The following is a 22,370-nucleotide window of genomic DNA, read 5'->3' as shown; positions in this document are numbered from 1 at the left end:
TCACAAATAATTGCTTTAAAAAACCTTCCCCTGAAAGGCATCAGGGAGTTGAGGTCTTCTAAGCCTGAGCTGTCAGTTTTCCCGGCTGGGCCTTGCGGAAAATGTTGGGCTTCGCTTCACAACAAAGTGGTGTCAGTAAATTGGCTTTGCTGCTCAGCGGCTGAGCCAACCCAAGTTTGACTTGATAATGATTTCTGCTCATGAGGCTCAGTGATTAAGAACTGGAGTGGTAGGTGAATATCAATGAATTCAGTGTTTTGTCTAGGTGGGAAATAGATGGGGAAACAGTGGCAGACTTTATTTTTTGGGGCTCCAAAATCACTGCAGATGGTGATTGCAACCATGAAATTAAAAGACGCTTACTCCTTGGTAGGAAAGTTATGACCAACCTAGACAGCATATTCAAAAGCAGAGACATTACTTTGCCAACAAATGTTGACATTCTAGAGCCTTCAACATTAGACATTCATTTGTTGCCAACAACCTAAGGCTGTTGCTTGCCAAGTCTCCCTTGGCAATATCAACTTTGCCAGGTTTAAAGGATGACATCCCGGTTTTGAATTCACACTTCATTTTGGCTGGGGGTAACTGAATTGATACCAACACACCCCATATGCCACCAACTCAGTATTAGCCCTCTTGTGCTTTTTCCACATACACATTATATGCTTAAAAATTCACCTCCTCATTTCCCCACTTAGTTGAATTCAAGCTTCCTTCATTTGCTTTCTCAATGGTTCAGCAGATAAAGAATCCGCCTGCAATGTAGAAAACACAGATGTGGGTTCCATTCCTGGGTCAGTAAGATCCCCTGGAGAAGAAAATGGCAACCCACTCCAGTATTCTTGCCTGGGAAATCCCATGGACAGAGGAACCTGGGGGACTACAGTCTATGGTGTCACAAAGAGTCAGACACGACTAACCACACACACCTTACCTTACCTTCCTTCATTTATTCGACACAGTAGAACAACTGAAGTGTATCTGTTGGGTTAACATGAGATTATTCCTCTGTACCAATGCATATATCTAACTGGATGAGGACATTATGCCCTTCCAGTCTCCACATTCATATGAATTCTTATGGTGTATACTTTCAGCCACCGTCTGAGGTAGAAATTTTTGCTCAACCCTTTTCCTCAGACAATGTGTTTTGTTTTTTCCTACTAGTTTCCAGTGACATAAAATAAAATGCAATTGACCACTGAAGGCACGACCACATTCACTGAGTTCATAAGGGTCCTCTCCTGGGCCAGCCCCCTGTTGTCTCCAGTGGGTGGCCATCGGGTCACAGGCTGTCCCACGAAGACCATGCTCCTGTTAGCCAGGAGCCCACTGATGCCAACTGGCGACTGAGGGGCCAGAGGAGCCAGGTGCATTTTCACCGTGTTCAGGTTTTTCTCCTGGAGGACAACACTGCTCTGGGGGGACTTCGCTGAGGGAGGGATTTCCTTGACTGAGTGAGTTCTCAGGTGTTTATTGAGGACCGACTTCCCTCTGAATGATTTCCCACACTTGCTGCATCTGTAGGGTTTCTCCCCCGTGTGGATCCTCTGGTGTATCACGAGCTGTGGTTTCTCGATAAATCCCTTTCCGCAGTGGCTGCATTCAAAGGGCTTCTCTCCTGTGTGAGTCCTCTGGTGCTTGATGAGACCCATTTTCTGGGAAAGCGTCTTCCCACACTCACCACACACAAAGGGACTCGTGCCAGTGTGAATCCGCTGGTGTGCCGTGAGACACGTCTTCTGGCTAAAGCCTTTCCCACACTCGGTGCACGTGTAAGGTTTCTCGCCTGTGTGGATCCGCAGATGGACCACGAGGTTTCCCTTCTGGATGAAGCCCTTGCCACACTCAGTGCAAATAAATGGTTTCTCTCCCGTGTGGGTTTTCTGGTGCACATTGAGCCCTGATTTCTTGAGGAAGGCTTTGCCACATTCAGCACACTCGTAAGGTTTGTCCCCCATGTGCATCCTCTGGTGCTCAGTGAGCTGGAACTTTCTGAAGAAGGCTTTCCCACAGAGGTTACATCGATGGGGCTTCTCTCCTGTATGAAGATTCTGGTGATCAGCGAGCCAAGACTTCTTAACGAATGCTTTCCCACATTCACTGCACACATGAGGCTTCTTCATTTGTTTAGTGTGCTGATGCTCCATGAGTTGGGACTTAGTGCTGAGGAGTTCAGGATGAAATGGTTCCCTGTCAGCATGGGGGCAGTATTTCCCATCTGCAGGAGGCTCAGCGGGGCTCTTTATTTCACAGTTCGGACTCTCGGAGAGTAAACTTGAACTTGATGTCACGCTTCTTCCATGTAAGTCAAACACATCATGATTGTGCCTGAACAGAGCTCTGCTCTGATGACCAGAATTGTCCAGTGGGTTCTGTTCAAGCCATTGTTCTAGTCTTTTCTCCACTCTCTGGTTTTGTAAGTGTTCCAGCAGGTGGCCATGAACTTTCCAGACTTCTAGGGAAGAAAAGAAGAATGAATTCCTCTATCTTTTAGACCTGGAATAAAAGGTTTGTTTGTTTGTTTTTGCCTTGTGGCATGTGAGATCTTGGGGCTTCCCTGATGGCTCAGATGGTAAAGAACCTGCCTGCAATGCAGGAGATGCCAGTGTGATCCCTGGGTTGGGAATATCTGGAAAAGCAAATGGCAGCTAACTCCAGTATTCTTGCCAGGAGAACCCCATGGACAGAGGAGCCTGGCAGGCTGCAGTCCATGGGGTCGCCAAGAGTCAGTCAGGACTGAGTGACTAATACACACGTGGGATCTTAGTTCCCCAACCAGAGATCAAACCTGCACCTCTGCAGTGGAAGTGCACAGTCCAAACCCAGGGACCACCAGGGGAGTCCCAGAATAAAGGTATTTTTAAAAACACTTCGATGTGAGATGTCTTTTTAGTGATGAGCCTATAGTATGAGTGTAAATAAGACTCTGTTTAATATTCTTCATACCCTGGGGGTGGGGGACAAAATAGTCATAATGAATAAAGACAGATTTGGTTACTTTCTAAATAATGTAGAATACAAGCAAGGTCCTGTGAGCAGGAGACTGCAGGCTGCAGGGCCATATCATCTACATTGTGACGGATCATTCAGTCCACAGATCCTGACTGATGTCCACGGTGGACCAGGAATGGTGCTAGTGTTGGGGAGTCACAAACGTACTCCTCAGGTGCACAGAGCCTATGTTATAGTGGGGTCAAACCACTTCACAGGGCAGAGACGGAACACGAGGAAAACAGCTGTAAGCTGTGAAAACTGGTGGGAAGGAGCAATGAAGAGGGAGAGGGGTGGAGGAAATCCAGGCTCAATTTGGAGGAAGATAGGCCTCCCCATGGATCCTGCATTGGGGTTGCTGGGAGGGGGAATGAAGAAAATGATACAGCGACTTCCCTGGTGGTTTAGCAGTTAAGACACTGCGCCTCCAGTACAGGGGGCTTGGGTTCAATCCACAGTGTGTTAGTTGCTCAGTTGTGCCCATGACTCTTTGCGACCCCATGGACTGTAGCCCACCAGGTTTCTCTGTCCATAGAATTCTCCAGGCAAGAATACAGGAGTAGGTAGCCATTTCCTTCTCCAGGGGCTCATTCCAGCATCACAAGCAGATTCCTTACCATCTGAGTAAGATCCTATATGTCATATGGCAAAAAAAAAAAAAAATTTTTTTAAGGGGGGGAAAAAAACAGAAAATGACACAGCAGAGAATTGCAACCACACCTAAGTTACATCCTACATCCCAGAAAGCTGCTCCCTTTCCTAAAAGAGGAGCCCCAGCCCACACTGGTCCATGATGCAATTTAATTCCATCACAGCCCTTTTCACCCCCTGGTCATATTATTTATTTTAAATTTTGATTAAATTGATGTCTCATCCTCTTAGAACGAAAGCTGTCAGGCTGTTAGTTTTCTCAGCTGCTGTAACATTCCAGTTTACAACAGATTATCAAAAAAATTCATAGAGGAAGGAATCAAGGAAGCAGTCCCATGTATGAAACAGACTGGGAGGTTTAGGAATAAGACAGAAATCTCTGGGAATAAAATGATCTGTCATGATGATCACAGAAAGGAGAATTTTTAATGTCATAATAGGGAACATGGTTGCTGCTGCTGCTGCTAAGTGGTTTCAGTCGTGTCCAACTCTGTGCGACCCCATAGACAGCAGCCCACCAGGCTCCCCCGTCCCTGGGATTCTCCAGGCAAGAACACTGGAGTGGGTTGCCATTTCCTTCTCCAATGCATGAAAATGAAAAGTGAAAGTGAAGACGCTCAGTCATGTCCGACTCTTCGTGACCCCGTGGACTGCAGCCTACCAGGCTCCTCCATCCATGGGGTTTTCCAGGCAAGAGTACTGGAGTGGAGTGCCATCGCCTTCTCCAGGGAACATGGTTACCTGGGACTTAATGTTATCAGGATATGAGGGGGAAAAAATGAAAGCCTTCAGGAATACAATGTTAAGGTCTACAACAAATAAGAAGAAAGTTCAAAACTAGTACATACACAAAGGAATTAACTGGAAGTAGGCAAGAGTTAGGGCTTCCCAGGTGGCTTTAGTGGTAAAGAATCCACCTGCCAATTCAGAAGATATAAGTGACACAGGTTCAATCCCTGGGTTGGGAAGAACCCTGGAGAAGTGAATGGCTAACTCCATCCAGTATCTTGCCTGGGGGAGCATAACATCAGTAGAGAGATGCACAGAGCCTCCAACCCCTGGCAGCTGTGGCTCTTCTCTGACAGGGTCATTTCCACAGCCTGTCCTCTTGCTGGTCTCTCACTCACCTGAACGGGTTTGACAGTGGATTTCATCATCCATCATCCATGGTTCTCCTTGATCCAATTTGGAGAGTACCTCTGATGTGCTTGCTTGAAAACCTGTTCATGGGAAATAACAGGGCCCAGTGAGTTCGCCTTGGGGTCTGTGAACATGGCAGAATGCTACATGTGAGGCCAAAACAATTTCACAACCTACAGAGTCAAGGCTTTTCTTGCAGAAGAGAGAATACACCCACTTCTCTTGGGCCAGAGAGGACATACGAGCATCACAGACCACTCCAGAGCTTTCAGAAGCTGAGAAAGGAAAGGCCACTGACTGGGGACCTGGTCAGTGACCCAGGGGAGCCATCCTCACCCGCAGACACCAGGTTGCTATAGTTCTCCAGCATCACGTGCCGGTACAGGGCCTTCTGAACAGGGGTCAGGAGCTGCCACTCCTCCCATGTGAAGTCCACGGCCACATCATCAAATGTGAGGGTTTCCTGTAATAAGAGAGGTGTGTAATGATGATGTCATCTTGATGATATGGAAGAAATGTTAAAGGTGTTCTGCTCATTTCTACTTTACAGGCTGCACTGAGATATCCAGTAGGGCTTTTATTTTAATGTATCGTTAAAGAAGCAAATGCTGAATACAATATTTTCTAATTGCGTAGTCAGCCATCCATTCCTTTATCCAATTGGAACTTTCTATATAGTATGTAGAACTAAATCTTCTTGTTAAGCTGGAAACACTACAACCTCACATATATATACACATGTATATATATATATATATATGACACGAAAAGATATACAAATTTATACTTTATGGAATAATGAAAGTGATTTTTTACAGGCCTCTAAAAATCCATTAGGGAACAAAGGAAAGAATAAAACAAATCAAAAGTCACCTGGGCCTGGATCATTTTCTTCTGTTCGCTGAAAACACCTGGTACTGTTGATGTGTCTCGTGGATCTGCTCTCAATTTCTGTTCTGAAACTTGTCTTCAACCAAGCATATCCCAAGAAAATGCTGCTACCAAATCTGTAACTTCTTTCTCCTTCAACTGATTATTTTGCTCCTGGGGACTCAGGACCTTGGGTGGAGGAGAAAATTCAAGCTGAGGGTATATTTCCTCTGGGCTCGGATGCTATCGCTGCTCCTGGGTGCTCACCTTAGCCCAAGACCCACAGCATTGCTGAGTGCCCCTTTGTTTGCTGGCCCAGAAGAGTTTATACCTCTGGCCAAGAAGTCTAAGCTTCTCACTGTGCTGGTGATATATTCTTTTATTCTGTGAACTTGAAGTGGGGTGACTGTCAAAGGAGATGAGGGAATCGAGATCCATCCCAGTAGCAGGCCTCAGGGGCATGAGAATCACAAGTGGCTCTGTTATACAAAAGGGACCACGTGGCAGGAGAGGCGCTGAGCACTGTTTTCTTTAAATCGTGTGCACTCAGGGACCTTGTCAAATGTTCTTATACGCCCCGTGAGTACATGCACTCATTTTGAAAACCAATGCACTGGTCAAACCAGAAATGCATTCTTATAAGCAATAATGGTAATATCTTAGGGGGTTTCAAATACATAAAAATTAAAATACAAAATAAGTATACATAATTAAAGTTGAAGTGCTCTAAAACTACCATATTGTCCAAAAGAAAGCACAAAAGTACAAATTAACAAGAATTTGACAAACAAAATTATATGTGGTACATACTCTTCAGTGTCATAATGCACACTAACAACTGTCTTAAAGAACATAGATTGTGGCGCTATCAAAAGAGGGAAGTGTAATAACAAAAACTCATATACAACAAGGTGTGATTCCGACACCAATTTGATACATAGTTCTTTTCTAACACATCACGAAGCAGGTCTATAACACAGGCTGGATGTCCTACACTTCAGCTCAATTCTGCCACTATGAACCTGAAGATAATATCAATTGCACGAGTTACAGATTCAGTCCTATGAGACTGGCCTCTACCCTCTGCTTCATGTGCAAACACAAGTCCAGGTTGTCACCTGTGCTTCTGAGCAACTGGCCACCGATCCCAGGTCCCAATGACCCCCTCCTTCAGCTGATTAATTTGTTAGAGCAGGGAATTCTCTGGTGGTCCAGTGGTTAGGACTCCATGCTTCTATTGCAGGGGGCATGAGTTTGATCCCTGGTCTTAGGACTATGATCCCACATGCTGTGTGGCACAGCCAAACACAAAACAAACATAAACAAAACCAAGACCAAAAACAAAACAAACAAAAATATGCTAGAACACCTAACAAAATGTAGAGAAATATTTTAGGTTCTATATTTATTTATAAAAAGATGTAACTCAGGAACAGGTAGATGGAAGAGGTTCCCAAGACAGGGTATGTGTGGAAGGGTGAGGTGTGCCCCCTACAGGAGGGTCACTCTCCCTGCATCTCCACATGTTCAAGCCAGAAGCAACTTCGCTCTGAAGAATATATCTAAGAAATAACATCCCTCCAAAAATCTGGGTTGAACCAGAGGACACTGTCATGAATTTCCATAGTAACATTATTCATAATAAACCAAAATGTAAACAACACACATTTCATAAATAGTCGGAAAATCATATATTCAAACAATAGAATAATATTGGAAAAGTACAGTATTTGCTCAGCTTCAAGCTAAAAATGCCTTTTACACTTCTCAAAGACTATAAAACAAAAATAAAGAAGTATACATGAGAGAATGGTGGCATGAAAACCCCAAAATATTTACTATGTGGATATTTAATATTTTCCTGACCCTGCTACACAGGGGGAAAAAAAAGTACACCTATGTGCAAAAACATGAATGATTCTCACAAATATTGAACCTGACATTAAAAAAAAAAAAAAAAAAAAGCATGATGTGGAGAAAACTCTAATTTGAAAAGATACAGGTATCCCAATGTTCACAGCAGAACTAACTTATAATAGCCAACACACAAACGCAACCCGTGTCCTTCAACAGATGAACAGATAAAGAAGATGTGCTGTATAAATATATCCAGAAAATTTAAAAAAACTAAATAAACTATAATGAGGAATGAATAATTATAACACCATAAATAAAAATGCGAAAGAATAAGTTAACATTGAAAATCGGACCAATATTTTTCAGCAATATCATTATCAACGTGAAATGATACTTATTTGAAAGAAAAAATGCTCCCCTAGAAACCCCAAAGGACTGGTTAGAAATGCCCAAGCTCATTTCTTAGTACTAACTCGGTCACTAGCAATGGGAACTTGAAATACACGATTGACTAAGACCAGCCAGGACTTCCCAATAAACTGGGATATGGGTGGCCTTTCCAGAGGTCACCTTGCCAGATGATTAAACAAAAAGAAGATTCTGTTAGCAAATAACAGAGAGTTCATGTATGTCAAGGAGGTAAGTAATGGTGCTGTTGCAACATATCAATATTAGGAGGTGAGTGCAGGTGTTGACAAATATTTTCTGGAAAAAAGAACAGACAGATTTTCAAATTTGAAGGCCAGAATGTCTGTCACAACTATATTCTGCCTTCGCTATGTGAAAGCAGCACAGGCGGTACAAAACAGATCGGCATTGCTGGTTCAGCCTCTCGTCCTGTAGTCAGCTCCTCGATTAAAGCTAAATAAGGTCCTACAGTATAGCACAGGGAACTATATTCAATGTCCTGTCATAAATCATAATGGAAATTAATATCAAGGAGAATGTGTGTGTGTATATATATATGTAACTGAATCACCTTGCTGTACAGTAGAAATTAACATACCATTGTAAATCAACTATACTTCAGCAAACCAAAAAGAAAAACACACACACAAAAAAAAAGCTAAAATACAGATGGTTTGGAACTACTGCCCTGGGATGTACAGTCTTCCATTGCACCAGCAGAAACTGGAACCTCAACGCAACTACCAACGCAACCATCCTTGGCGTCCAAATCTTCAGCCATCACACACCTCTCTGTACCAGACACTGACTACACTACACACTTTCTTATTAACCCAAACCCTGGGCCAGACACCCTCATGTGATGATCCAGTCCCCGCCACCACTGTAGCCCGAATTAAATCCCCAACCTGAATCCAACACTGCGATCGTTGTCAATGCCACTGAAGAGGAAAAGTTAAAACTTAACATAACCTCCTGCTTGTTCTGCCTCTGCTTGCTCCTTGCAAAGTCTGGATCACAGGTCACGTCGTCTCAGGAAGTGGGGACTTACAATACTAGGAACTGGAGCTTATCTCACTCACCCTTGTCCTGCTCTTTGCAATTACCCGGCCCCTGCAATCCTGCTTAATCATGCCTGTCCCTGTAAAGGTCAGGCATCCCCCTCCCCGTCTTGACCGCTGTTCCCGCGCGCGCGAAATCCCTTAATTTAAACCACCCTATTAGCAGCTAATGTTGCCTACTATAGTCTGTCTATAAAAACTCTACAAACCCTTTGTTTATGGCTCAGAGCTTGGAGTGTTAACTCCTCTGGGCCCACCTGCTTAATAAACCTGAGTTCTCCACCTCAGAGTGCGGTGCTTGGTTTCTCCATTACTGGTTTCTGCAACACATGTACACCTTGCAAGCCGAGTGATCTACAAAACCCCAAGGCCTGACAACTGGAAGTTTGATCTCTACACAATCTAATTACACTGATTCACAGGACACGCTCCCAATCCAAACCACAGACAAACTCCACGTCTGGTTCTCCACAAATCCGGTACCCACCTGGTTCCCCTTAAATATAACCACCTCGGCATCTCTACCCTCCCCTTCTGCCCTCTGACAATAATCTCATGGTTCCAGACGGCACCAAGTCCATCTATCACCCTGGACGAAACAATACCACCACTGTGATGACAACAAAAGCAACAACAAATTTCAGGGCCAAAAACTGCACACTAACCTGATTTTCCTGACTGACCAACCGCCTAAACAGCATCGTGCTTCCGTGAACTGCTTTGACCTCCAGAACTGTCTACGGAAGCCGAGGTGGATCTGGAGTGTGCAGGAGCGGAGGACCCGACTTCCGGTACGTCCTAGAGAAGCAATATGTCTGCGCCCAGCTCACAGCGGCCCCTTGGGAGCAGCCATGTTGGCACACCTGACGTACACAACAGCCAGGGATGCGTTTGTGCCCCAGAAGCTGGGGGTGCCTGGAGGGTGAGAAGCCGCTGAACTTCTCTCATTTCCTGGCACTTCGATTATTGCAGAAAATAGGTACATTTTCAGTCTCAGGCTTCGCGAGACAAAACTGATGCTGACTAAGGTGATTTCAAGCCTGCTAGGCAGGGAAGTAAAAGGCCACGGTGTATATTATCCACTTTGTATTAAAAAAAAAAAAAAAAATCCAAACAGAAAGGTAAGAGTTAAATCGTCCAGTTGGCAGCGGAGATGCACTCCCAGAAAGGGAAACAATACGTCTGGTAAACGGATACCGCGGAAAGCTTCTAGAGGGAAAACAGTTCGCAGGAAGCTGTTTTTTTTAGAACAGAAAATAATTTCCCGGAGCTGTACAGTATGGGGCTTGCCATTAACAGGGAAAAGAGCAGCAGGGACTACCCAAGTTGTGACTGGGGGTGGGGGCTGGGGGAAAGGCCCCCAGAAGTGACGCCTTTAATGGTGTGGAGTTGATGGAAAAAGCTCGACTTGAATCCATCCCACTATAATGTAAGCGTGGTGATGGGGACAGTAACCCAAAATGTAGGGCAAAGAACGTCAAAATTAAGTGTGCCTCAGGCCGTTGTTAAAAATGAGGGGTCCTCATTTGTAGCCCCAGAGGTTCTGGTTTAAGAGCTGGGGGAACATGGCTAGGATATTTGCATTAAGTTCCTCCGAGAATCTGAGGCAGTTGTCAAATACAATCACTAGAAACAGTCCTGGAATATTCGCTCATTTCAGTTCAGTTCAGTCGCTCAGTCGTGTCCGACGCTTTGCAACCCCATGAATCGCAGCACGCCAGGCCTCCCTGTCCATCACCAATTCCCTGAGTTCACTCAGATTCACGTCCATCGAGTCAGTGATGCCATCCAGCCATCTCATCCTCTGTCGTCCCCTTCTCCTCCTGCCCCCAATCTCTCCCAGCATCAGAGTCTTTTCCAATGAGTCAGCTCTTAACATCAGGTGGCCAAAGTACTGGAGTTTCAGCTTTAGCATCATTCCTTCCTAAGAAATCCCAGGGCTGATCTCCTTTAGAATGGACTGGTTGGATCTCCTTGCAGTCCAAGGGACCCTCAAGAGTCTTCTCCAACACCATGGCTCAAAAGCATCAATTCTTCGGCGCTCAGTCTTCTTCACAGTCCAACTCTCACATCCATACATGACTACTGGAAAAACCATAGACTTGACTAGACGGACCTTAGTCGGCAAAGTAATGTCTCTGCTTTTGAATATGCTATCTAGGTTGGTCATAACTTTTTTTCCAAGGACTAAGTGTATTTTAATTTCATGGCTGCAGTCACCATCTGCAGTGATTTTGGAGCCCAAAAAATAAAGTCTGACACTGTTTCCACTGTTTCCCTATCTATTTCCCATGAAGTGATGGGACCGGATGTCATGATCTTCATTTTCTGAATGTTGAGCTTTAAGCCAACATTTTCACTCTCCTCTTTCACTTTCATCAGGAGGCTGTTTAGTTCCTCTTCACTTTCTGCCATAAGGGTGGTGTCATCTGCATATCTGAGGTTATTGATATTTCTCCTGGCAATCTTGATTCCAGCTTGTGTGTCTTCCAGTCCAGCGTTTCTCATGATGCACTCTGCATATAAGTTAAATAAGCAAGGTGACAATATACAACCTTGACGTACTCCTTTTCCTGTTTGGAACCAGTCTGTTGTTCCATGTCCAGTTCTAACTGTTACTTCCTGACCTGCATACAGATTCCTCAAGAGGCAGGTCAGATGGTCTGGTATTCCCATCTCCTTCAGAATTTTCCACAGTTTATTGTGATCCACACAGTCAAGGCTTTGGCATAGTCAATAAAGAACAAATAGATGTTTTTCTGAAATTCTCTTGCTTTTTCCATGATCCAGCGGATGTTGGCAATTTGATCTCTGGTTCCTCTGCCTTTTCTAAAACCAGCTTGAACATCTGGAAGTTCACAGATCACGTATTGCTGAAGTCTAGCTTGGAGAATTTTCAGCATTACTTTACTAGCTTGTGAGAGGAGTGCAATTGTGCGGTAGTTTGAGCATTCTTTGGCGTTGCCTTTCTTAGGGATTGGAATGAAAACTGATCTTTTCCAGTCCTTTGGCCACTGCTGAGTTTTCCAGATTTGCTGGCATATTAAGTGCAGCACTTTCACAGCATCCTCTTTCAGGATTTGAAATAGCCCAACTGGAATTCCATCACCTCCACTAGCTTTGTTCGTAGTGATGCTTTCTAAGACCCACTTGAATTCACATTCCAGGATGTCTGGCTCTAGATGAGTGATCACACCACCGTGATTAGCCGGGTCGTGAAGATCTTTTTTGTACAGTTCTTCTGTGTATTCTGGCTACCTCTTCTTAATATCTTCTGCTTCTTAATATCTTCTTCTGAAGAGATAACCCATGCCCAAAGTAAGAGAAACCCAAGTAAGATGGTAGGTGTTACAAGAGGGCATCAGAGGGCAGACACACATACTCACAGAAAACTAGTCAATCTAATCACACTAGGACCACAGCCTTGTCTAACTCAATGAGACTAAGCCATGCCCAAGGGGCAACCCAAGACGGGCGGGTCATGGTGGAGAGGTCTGACAGAATGTGGTCCACTGGAGAAGGGAATGGCAAACCACTTCAGTATTCTTGCCTTGAGAACCCCATGAACAGTATGAAGAGGCAAAATGATAGGATACTGAAAAAGGAACTCCCTAGGTCAGTAGGTGCCCAATATGCTACTGGAGATCAGTGGAGAAATAACTCCAGAAAGAATGAAGGGATGGAGCCAAAGCAAAAACAATACCCAGCTGTGGACATGACTGGTGATAGAAGCACGGTCCAATGCTATAAAGAGCAATATTGCATAGGAATATTCTCTAGTTACCTATATTATGATGCAGGACTCCCGTTAGTACTTAAGTCTTAGTTCAAATTATATCCAGAAAACCTTGAGATGGGGAACCTCCCTATTATTACCAAAGCATCCATGCATGTGTGCTATCTCGCTTCAGTTGTGTCTGAGTCTGTGCCACCCCCGTGCACTATAATGTAGCCTGCCAGGCTCCTCTGTCCATGGCATACTCCAGGCAAGAATACTGGAGTGGATTGCTGCATTCCTCCAAGGGAAATTCCAAATTCAGGGATTGAACCTGGGCCTCCTGCATAGCAGTAGATTTTTTTACTGCCTGAGCCACCAGGGAATCCTTTGCTGTATACTTGAAACTAACACAGCATTGTAAATCAACCATATTTCAATAAAATTAAAATATTAAAAAGAAAATAGAATGGTATTAAGAAGTGGGGCATTTAAGAGGCAACTGGGTCCAAAAGATGGAGCCCTCATGATTGGGAATAGTGCCTTTATAGAAGAGAACCCACCCCCTCTTTGCCCTTTCCCCAACATGAGGATACAGTGGGATGACCATCTTCTATGAACCAGGAGCCCTCATTAGATACCAAGTCTGTCTATGGCTGTAATACCTTGAATGTGCTGATCTCATTTGAGCTGAAAAGCTCAGAGGATCAGGCCTGCTTAGTACTTGGATGGGAGATACTAAATCTGCAGGCCCCTTAATCTGGGACTTTGTAGCTTCCAGAACTTGAGAAACGAATTTCTGTTTCTATAAGCTATGCAGGTGATGGTCTTCTCTTATGGTAACTGGAAGGGTCTAAGATCTATTTCATTTAGTGTATGTATTTACATCCTCTTACTATTAACAGATTAGCTGATGTACTACTTAAAAATAATAGTTATCTCAAAGCTCTATCTGGGAGACCATGGGTTTTTTCATGGGCTTAATCACCACTGTATCCTCAGCTACTAGGACAGGACCCAATAAAAAGGGAAGTATTCAACAAACACTCAGTAAATGAATAAAATGACCCAATCTAAGACTCAAGCAAACTGGCTCAATCTAAATCCTTCTGCATAATATAAAATTTCTTAGAGTTTAAGGTAGACATCCCAGTTTTCAGTCAATCCTTCACCTTGCCCTGGAGAAACAGAACTGATATATATACATACACATGTCCCATAGCCCACCAAACCAGTATTAGCCCTGTTTGTTCACAGGAACCTTCCACATACAAATTGTATGCTTAAAAACTTCACCTACTTATTTCTTCCACTTAGTTGGACTCAGGCTTCCTTCCTTCATTCAACTGACACAACAGAGCAATTGATGTGTTTGTGTTTGGGTTAACATCAGATTATGCCTCAGTATCAATGCATATATTTAACTGGATGAGCATATCATGGGTTCCTGGTCTCAGCATTTATACGGTTTCAGCATAAACTTTTCAGCCACCATCTGACCTAGAAATTTTTGCCTACACATAGTATGTCTCGAGTTTTTTTCCTAGGGGTTTTCTGTGACACAAAATAAAATGTAGTTGACCACCGAAGGCACAACCATGCTCACTGCACTCTTCAGGGTTCTGTCCTCTGCAGACCCTCTGTCATCTCCTGCGGGTGCACACCTGCCCATGGGTGGTCCCGTTATGATGACGTTCCTATTTGCTAGGAGTTCACTGATATTGACTGACGGCTGAAGGGCCATGGAAGGCACATGCACAGCCACCAAGTTAACAAGGTTCTTCTTCTGCATGGCATCACTTGTCTGTGAGGCAGGATTCTCCCCCTTGATTGCATCTCCATGTTTCTCTCTTGTGTGTATTTTCTTATGTTTACCAAGGCAAGACATGTAGGCAAAAGCTTTCCCACACTCATTGCAGGTATACGGTCTCGCTCCCGTATGAGTCCTTTGATGGACAATGAGCTTTTGCTTTGTAGTGAAGGCTTTCCCACAGTCACTGCATTCAAAGGGTTTCTCTCCTGTGTGAATTCTTTGATGTTTAATGAGACCTGACTTCTGGGAACAGGATTTTCCACACTCACTACACACGAAAGGAGTCTTTCCCGTGTGAAATCTCTGATGGGCGATGAGGCAGGTCTTCTGGATGAAGCCTTTTCCACATTCATTGCATGTGTAAGGTTTCTCACCTGTGTGAATTCGCTGATGTACAATGAGATTTCCCTTCTGGATGAAGCCCTTTCCACAGTCACTGCAGATATACCGTTTCTCTCCGGTGTGGGTTTTCTGATGTATATTGAGCCGTGATTTCTTGAGGAAGGCTTTGCCACAATCAGTGCACTGGTAAGGTTTCTCTCCTGTGTGCGTTCTCTGATGTTCAGTGAGCATGAATTTTCTAGAGAATGCTTTGTCACAAAGATTACATCGATGGGGCTTCTCTCCTGTGTGAATTATCTGATGATCAGTGAGCCAAGACTTCTTGATGAAAGCTTTCCCACATTCACCACATACATGAGGCTTCTCTGTTTTTTTAGTTTTCTGATGCTCATTGAATGGGGATTTGGAGCTGATGAGTTTTTGGCTTTGGGGGAATTTAATTTCAGGATGAAACTGTTCACTGTCAGCATGGCGACAGGATTTCTCATCTCCAGTAAACTCACTGGAGCTCTTTATTTCATAGCTGAGGTTTTGAGAAAGTAAAGTTAAATTTGATTTCATACATTTACCATGTAAACCAAACACATCATGATGCTGCCTGAGCAGAAAATGAGTTATGCTCTGATGAAAAGCATTTTCTAGTGGGTTCTGTTCATGCCATGGTTCTAGTCTCTTCTCCATGCTCTCATTTTGTAAGTACTCCAGCAGGTGGTCATCAAATTTCCAGACTTCTAGGAAAGAGAAGAAAAATGAATTTCCTAAAAATACCTTATGTGAGGAATCTTTCTGGGGATGTTTTTATAAGTGTAAATAAAATTCTATGTTTAACGTTCCCTGCACATTGGAATAGTGCCACAAACCAGTCAAAAGGAAAAAGTAGTTAGTGTAAAACACAGGGTTGGATAATTCACAATGAAAAAATACAGATTTGAATACCTTCTAAACTCTAGCCTTGCAGACATGCAGAGACTGTAAAATACAAGCAATATTCTGTGAGAAGGAGCCCAGAGGTTGCAGGGCACCTTATCCACATTGTGATATGGACTCATCCAGTCCACAGATCCTGACTGCTGACCATGGTGGACCAGGAATGGTGCTAGTGTTGGGGAGTCACAAACACATTCCACAGGTGTACAGAGCCCATGCTGTAGCGGGATAAAACCACTTCATGGGGCAGAGACAGAACATGAGGAAAACAGCTACAGGCTGTGAAAACTGGTGGGAAGGAGTGATGGAGAGGGAGAGAGGTGGAGGAAATCTGGATCAATTTGGAGGCAGACAGGCCTCCCTATGGATCCAGTGTTGCTGGCATGAGGGGAATGAAGAGAATGATACAGGGACTTCCCTAGCAATTTAGCCATTAAGCCTCTTTGCTTCCAGTACAGGAGGCTTAGGTTTAATCCCCCGTGTGTTAGTCGCTCAGCCGTGTTCAACTCTTTTGTGACCACATGGACTGGAGCCTGCCAGATTCCTCTGACCATGGAATTCTCTAAGCCAGAATTCTGGAATGGGTTGCCATTCCCTTCTCTAGGGCATCTTCCCAACCCAGGGATCAAACCCAGGTCTCCCGCATTGCAGGCAGATTCTTTAGCATCTGAGTAAGATTCCACATGTCTTTTGGCAAAAAACTTTTTAAAAGACGGGAAAAAAAGAAAGAAAGAAAATGACACAGCAGACAACTGCAAGCACATCTAAGTTACAATCTGCATCTCAGAGAGCTGCTCCCTTTCCTAAAAGAGGAGCCCTGGCTCACACTGGTCCCTTATGCAACTTAATTTCAGCACCTAGACATATTATTTATTATAAATTTTGATTAAATTCATGCCTCATCCTCTTAGAACAAAAGCTCTCGGTCTGTTTTTTCAACTGCTGTGTTTGTGTATGTGTTAGCTGCTCAGTTGTATCCAACTCTGCAGTCTCAAGGACTGCAGCCCAGCAAGCTCCTCTGTCCACGGAATTTCCCAGTGGGTTGGAGTGGGTTGCCATTTCCTTCTCCAGGGGTCTTTCTAACCCAGGGCTTGAACCTGGGTCTACTGCCTTGCAGGTGAATTCTTTCCCATCTGAGTGGCTTAGACTGCTGTAACGTTCCAGTTTACACTTCACTATCAAAAAAACTCATAGAGGAAGGAATCAAGGAAGCTAGCTATTCCATGTATGGAACAGACTGGGAGATTTAGGAAGATGAAAATCTCTGTGTGAATAAGATGATCTGTCATGACGATCACAGAAAAGAGAACTGTTTTGTCCTGAAAGGGAATGTGGTTACCTGGTACTTAATGTTATCAGGATACCAGGGGAAAGAAATGAAAGCTTTCAGAAGTGAATGAGATGGTAAGGTCTACAACAAATGAGAAGAAATTTCAAAACTAGTAAATACACAAAGGAATTAACTGGAAGTAGGTAAGAATTATGATAAAGTTGAGGCTGGAACTAAGAATGCAGGATGTTAAAATAATTTTCTAGTTAAAAATTCATCCTGAACAGCTGAGTCCTTTACAGAGGAGAGCTCTGCAAGGGGGGACAGTGGAGGTAAAGTCTGACTAGCCAGGATGGAGGCTGCACAAGAGTAAGGGAGACGCTAACTTGTAGGGTTTCCTGGAAGGGAAGATAATCCACAACCAGGTAGTTACTAGGAACTAAGAAGAGCTGCCATCGAGATGAGGAAATCGTACAGAACCAAGTCTGTGCTGGATCACACTGGGGAGGTAACAACTTGGGAGTTTTCTCCAATCAGCCAAAGGAATTTGTTAGCTTATTAGAAAGAAGAAAACTTGGAAGGTCAAGAGATCATTGAGTAAGAGAGAAAGCAAAACACTAGTAAAACCTCAGAGCGGAGAGAAGGCCCAGTGAAGACCAGTTTACTTTGGGGCTGGCATCCAATGGGATGGTTGTGAGAAAAGAAATCAATATGAGCAGTGGAGCAGGAAGGGGCAGTAGACGGCAGCAGACAGAGAGGAATTAAAAGTTTTCTCTGTGGAGGGCTTCACTGGTAACTCAGTGGTAAAGAAACTGCCTGCCAATGCAGGAGACACAAGTTTGATCCCTGATCCAGAAAAACCCGACATGCTGGGGAGCAACAAAGCCCGTGGGCCACAACTATCGAGCCTGTCCTCTAGCACCTGGGAACTACAACAACTGACGCTCTTATCTCTAGAGCCCATGCTCCACAGAGAAGCCACTGCAATGAGAAGCCTGTGCACCAAAACTAGGGAGCAGCGCCCCTTCACCGCAACTAGAAAAAGCCAGCATGCAGCAACGAAGACAAAGCACGCCAAAAACAAACATTTTTAGAAAAAGTCTTCTCTGTGGTGAGAGGTCCTGGAAAGGGGAATTTCATAGAAAATGAGGTGGAAGAGTATGGAGAAGGAAAAGATATGAAAATGGTAGGAAAAAGAACACTAGGCAAACAAAAATCAAGATGGCAGTAAAATAAAGAAACAGATCCCAGAAGACACAGAATATTTCCAAAAAGGGATATATTCTTCTCTAAATTACAATACTTTGGCCACCTGATGCAAAGAACTGACTCATTTAAAAAGACCCTGATTCTGGGAAAGATTGAAAGTAGAAGCAGAAGGGGACAACAGAGGATGAGATGGCTGGATGGCATCACTGACTCAATGGACATGAGTTTGAGTGAACTCCGGGAGCTGGTGATGGACAGGGAGGCCTGGCATGCTGTCGCCCATGGGGTCGCAAAGAGTCGGACATGACTGAGTGACTGAACTGAACTGAAACTCCTACAAAGAAAAGTTCTCTGATGCCAGGAGAGAAATGCAGGGAGGCACTGTTCACCCATCCTCCAAGCCCCTCGCAGCTGCGGCTCTTCTCTGACAGGGTCATTTCCACAGCCTGTCCCCCTGCTAGTCTCTCACTCACCTGAACGGGTTTGACAGTGGATTTCATCATCCATCATCCATGGTTCTCCTTGATCCAATTTGGAGAGTACCTCTGGTGTGCTTGCTTGAAAACCTGTTCATGGGAAATGACAGACTATTTAGGCCCAGTGAGTTCGCCTTGGGGTCTGTGAAGACAGCAGAATGCTACATGTCACAACCTACAGAGTCAAGGCTTTTCTCACAGGAGAAGAGAGAATACACCCACTTCTCTTGAGCCAGAGAGGACACTGAGCATCACAGATGCTCCAGAGCTTTCAGAAGCTGAGAAAGGAAAGGCCACTGACTGGGAACCTGGTCAGTGACCCAGGGGAGCTGTCCTCACCCGCAGACACCAGGTTGCTATAGTTCTCCAGCATCACATCCCGATACAGGGCCTTCTGAACAGGGGCCAGGAGCTGCCACTCCTCCCATGTGAAGTCCACGGCCACATCATCAAATGTGAAGGTTTCCTGTTATAAGAGAGGTGTGTAATGATGATGTCATCTTGATGATACAGAAGAAATGTTAAAGGTGTTCTGTTCCACTTTACAGGCTGCACTGAGACATCCAGTAGGGCTTTTATTTTAATGTATCATTAAAGAAGCAAATGCCTAATACAACATTCTCTAATTGTGTAGTCAGTCATCCATTCATTTATCCAATTGCAACTTTCTATAGTATGTAGAACTAAATCTTGGTAAGCTAGAAACACTACATTCTCACATATATATGTGTGTATATATATAACAGGAAAAGATATACAAATTTATACTTTATAGAATAACAAAAATGATTTTTTACAGGTTTCTACAAACCCACTGGGGTACAAAGGAAAGAGTAAAACAAAAGTCCCAGAAAAATAAAGCCCCAGAAGTCACCTGGGCCTGGATCATTTTCTTCTGTTCTCTGAAAACACTGTTGATGTGTCTCGTGGATCTGCTCTCAATTTCTGTTCTGAAACTTGTCTTCAACCAAGCATATCCCAAGAAAATGCTGCTACCAAATCCTATAACTTCTTCCTCCTTCGACTGATTCTTTTGCTCCTGGGGACTCAGGACCTTGGGTAGAGGAGAAAATTCAAGCTGAGGGTACATTTCCTCTGGGCCCAGAAGCTATTGCTACTCCTGGGTGCTCATCTTAACCCAATGCCCACAGCATTGCCAAGTGTCCCTTTACTGGTAGCCCCAGAAGATTTTATACTTCTGGCCAAAAAATCCTAAGCTTCTGACTGTGATGGAGGTAGTGTTCCTTTGTTCCATGAATCTGAAGTGGGGTGACTGTCAAATGAGATAAGGAACAAGAGATTCACCCAGCAGCAGGCCTCAGGAGCAGGAGAATCGCAGGCACTTCAGTTATACGAAAGGGACCACATGTGAGGAGAGGTGCTGGGCGCTGATCCTTTAAACCATATGTGGTCAGGGACTACTCAAAAATTTTTATACATCCCGTGACTACACACACTTCATTTTGAAAACCACCATACTGCTCAAAGCAGAAACACTTTGTTATAAAAAATACTGGTAATATCTTAGAAGGTTTTAAAATACATAAGAAATTAAAATACAAAATAATCATATATAAATGAAGTTGAAGTGCTCTAAGACTACTATGTTGTCAGAAGAAAGTATAAAAGTACTAATTAATATAAGAATTTGACAAACAAAAATTATATGTCATACGTATTCTCCAGTGTCATAATGAACACTAACAACTCTCTTAAAACACGGTTTGTGGTGCCATCAGAAGAAGGAAATGTAATAACAAGAAACTCATCCACAACAAGGTGCGATTCTGACATCAATTTGACGCGTAGTTCTTTTTTAACACATCAGGAAGCAATTCTACAACACCAGCTGGATGTCCTACACTTCAACTCAATTCCGCCACTATGTACCTGGAGATAATATCATATTTCATGAGTTACAGGCTCAGTCCTATGAGACTGGCCTCTACCTTCTGCTTCAAGTGCAAACACAAGTCCAGGTTATCACCTGTGCTTCCAAGCAACTGGCCACAGAGCGCAGGGTCCAATGACCCCCTCCTTGGGTTGATTTATTTGCTAGAGAAGGGAATTCTGTGGAGGTCCAGTGGCTAGGACTCTGTGCTTCTCCTGCAGGGGGCGTGGGTTCCATCCATGGTCAGGAAACTAAGATCCCACATGCTGTGTGGCACAGCCAAAAACAAAACAAAACCAAGACCAAAAACAAAACAAAGAAAAATATGCTAGAATGGCTCCCAGAACTCAGAGAAACATTTTAGGTATTATATTTACTTACAAAAAGATGTAACTCAGGAACAGGCAGATGGAAGAGGTGCCTGCCTAGGACAGGGCAAGTGTGGAAGGGTGAGGAGTGCCCCCTAAAGGAGGGTCACTCTCCCTGCATCTCCACATGTTCACCAAGCCGGAAGCAACTTCACTCTGAAGAATACATCTAAGAAATACATCCCTCCAAAAATCTGGGGCATCCCTCCAAAAATATGGGTTAAACCAGAGGACACTGTCATGAATCTCCATATTAACATTATTCATAATAAACCGAAATGCAAGCAACACAAATTTCATAAGTAGTCAGAAAATCATATATTCAAACAATAGAATGCTATGGAAAAACAACAGTCTTTGCTCAGCGCTCATGCTAAGAATGCCTTTTACATCTTTCAAGGACAATAAAACAAAAATAAAGACTTATACATGAGAGAATGGTGGCATGCAAACTACAAAATATTTACTATGTGGATATTATATATTTGCATAATCCTGTTACATGGCGGGGGTGGGGGGAGTACATCTATGTGCAAGAACATAAATGAGTCTCACAAATATTGAACCTGACATTAAAAAAAAGTGCATGATGTGGAGAAAACTCTAATTTGAAAAGCTACAGGCATCCCGATGTTCATAGCAGAACTACTTACAATAGCCGAGACACAGATGCAACCCAGGGTCCATCAATAGATGAACAGATAAGGAAGATGTGGTATAAAAATACATGCAGTTGAAAACAGGCAAAACTAAATAAACTATAATGATGAGGAATGAATAATTACAACACCATAAAGAAAACCTGAAAGAATAAGTTAACATTAGAAAACTGGGCCAAAATTTTTCATCAATATCATTATCAATATGAAAAAAGAGATCCAAGGCCTTACTTCTTAAAAGAAAAAAATGCTTCTCTAGAAACCCCAAAGCACATTTCTACACACACAGCAGTTTAGAACCGCCCCATATGCATAAGCTCTTTTCTTAGTACTAACTCAATCACTCGCAATGGGAACTCAAACCACATGATTGACTAAGGCCAGTCAGGACTTCCCAATAAACTGGGATATGGGTGACCTTGCCAGAAGGCACCTTGCCAAATAATTAAGCAAAATGAAGATTCTGTTAGCAAAGAACAAAGTTTTCACGTATGTCAGGGAGGTAAGTAACAGTGTCTGTTAGTTGCTCAGTCGTGTCCTACTTTTTGCATCCCATGGACTGTAGCCTGCCAGGCTCCTCTGTCCATGGAATTCTCCTGGCAAGAATACTGGAGCGGGTTGCCATTTCCTTCTCCAAAGTAACAGTGCTGTTGCAATATATCGTTATTAGGAGGTGAGTGCAAGTGTTGACAAATATTTTCTGCAAAAAGTACACA

The 22,370-nt window shown here is 43.6% G+C and overlaps 1 protein-coding gene across 2 annotated transcripts in view; it reads right to left on the bottom strand.

Annotated features, from left to right (window-relative positions):
- Positions 1-19,625, bottom strand: part of LOC128063521 (zinc finger protein 350) — a 442,658-nt gene extending 423,033 nt beyond the window's left edge. Inside the window, exons 1-5 of one of the 2 annotated variants that reach the window (XM_052656298.1) lie at positions 19,611-19,625; positions 19,076-19,202; positions 18,734-18,826; positions 14,534-15,585; positions 1,514-2,123 (exon numbers count right to left, since the gene is read on the bottom strand). In XM_052656298.1, the coding sequence (XP_052512258.1) occupies positions 1,514-2,123; positions 14,534-15,585; positions 18,734-18,826; positions 19,076-19,202; positions 19,611-19,625 (1,897 nt within the window). Of the gene's footprint in view, positions 1-992; positions 2,462-4,775; positions 4,869-5,124; positions 5,252-5,661; positions 5,844-14,533; positions 15,586-18,733; positions 18,827-19,075; positions 19,203-19,610 lie in introns of those variants that run through there. The other variant, XM_052656299.1, reaches the window with a different exon arrangement.
- Between the last annotated feature and the right edge of the window lie 2,745 nt (positions 19,626-22,370).

This window comes from Budorcas taxicolor, chromosome 18 (genome assembly GCF_023091745.1).
Source record: "Budorcas taxicolor isolate Tak-1 chromosome 18, Takin1.1, whole genome shotgun sequence".
In the NCBI taxonomy this organism is placed as follows: domain Eukaryota; kingdom Metazoa; phylum Chordata; class Mammalia; order Artiodactyla; family Bovidae; genus Budorcas; species Budorcas taxicolor.
The sequence above is the reverse complement of the archived record's forward strand: the minus strand, read 5'-3'. Positions and strand labels throughout refer to the sequence as shown.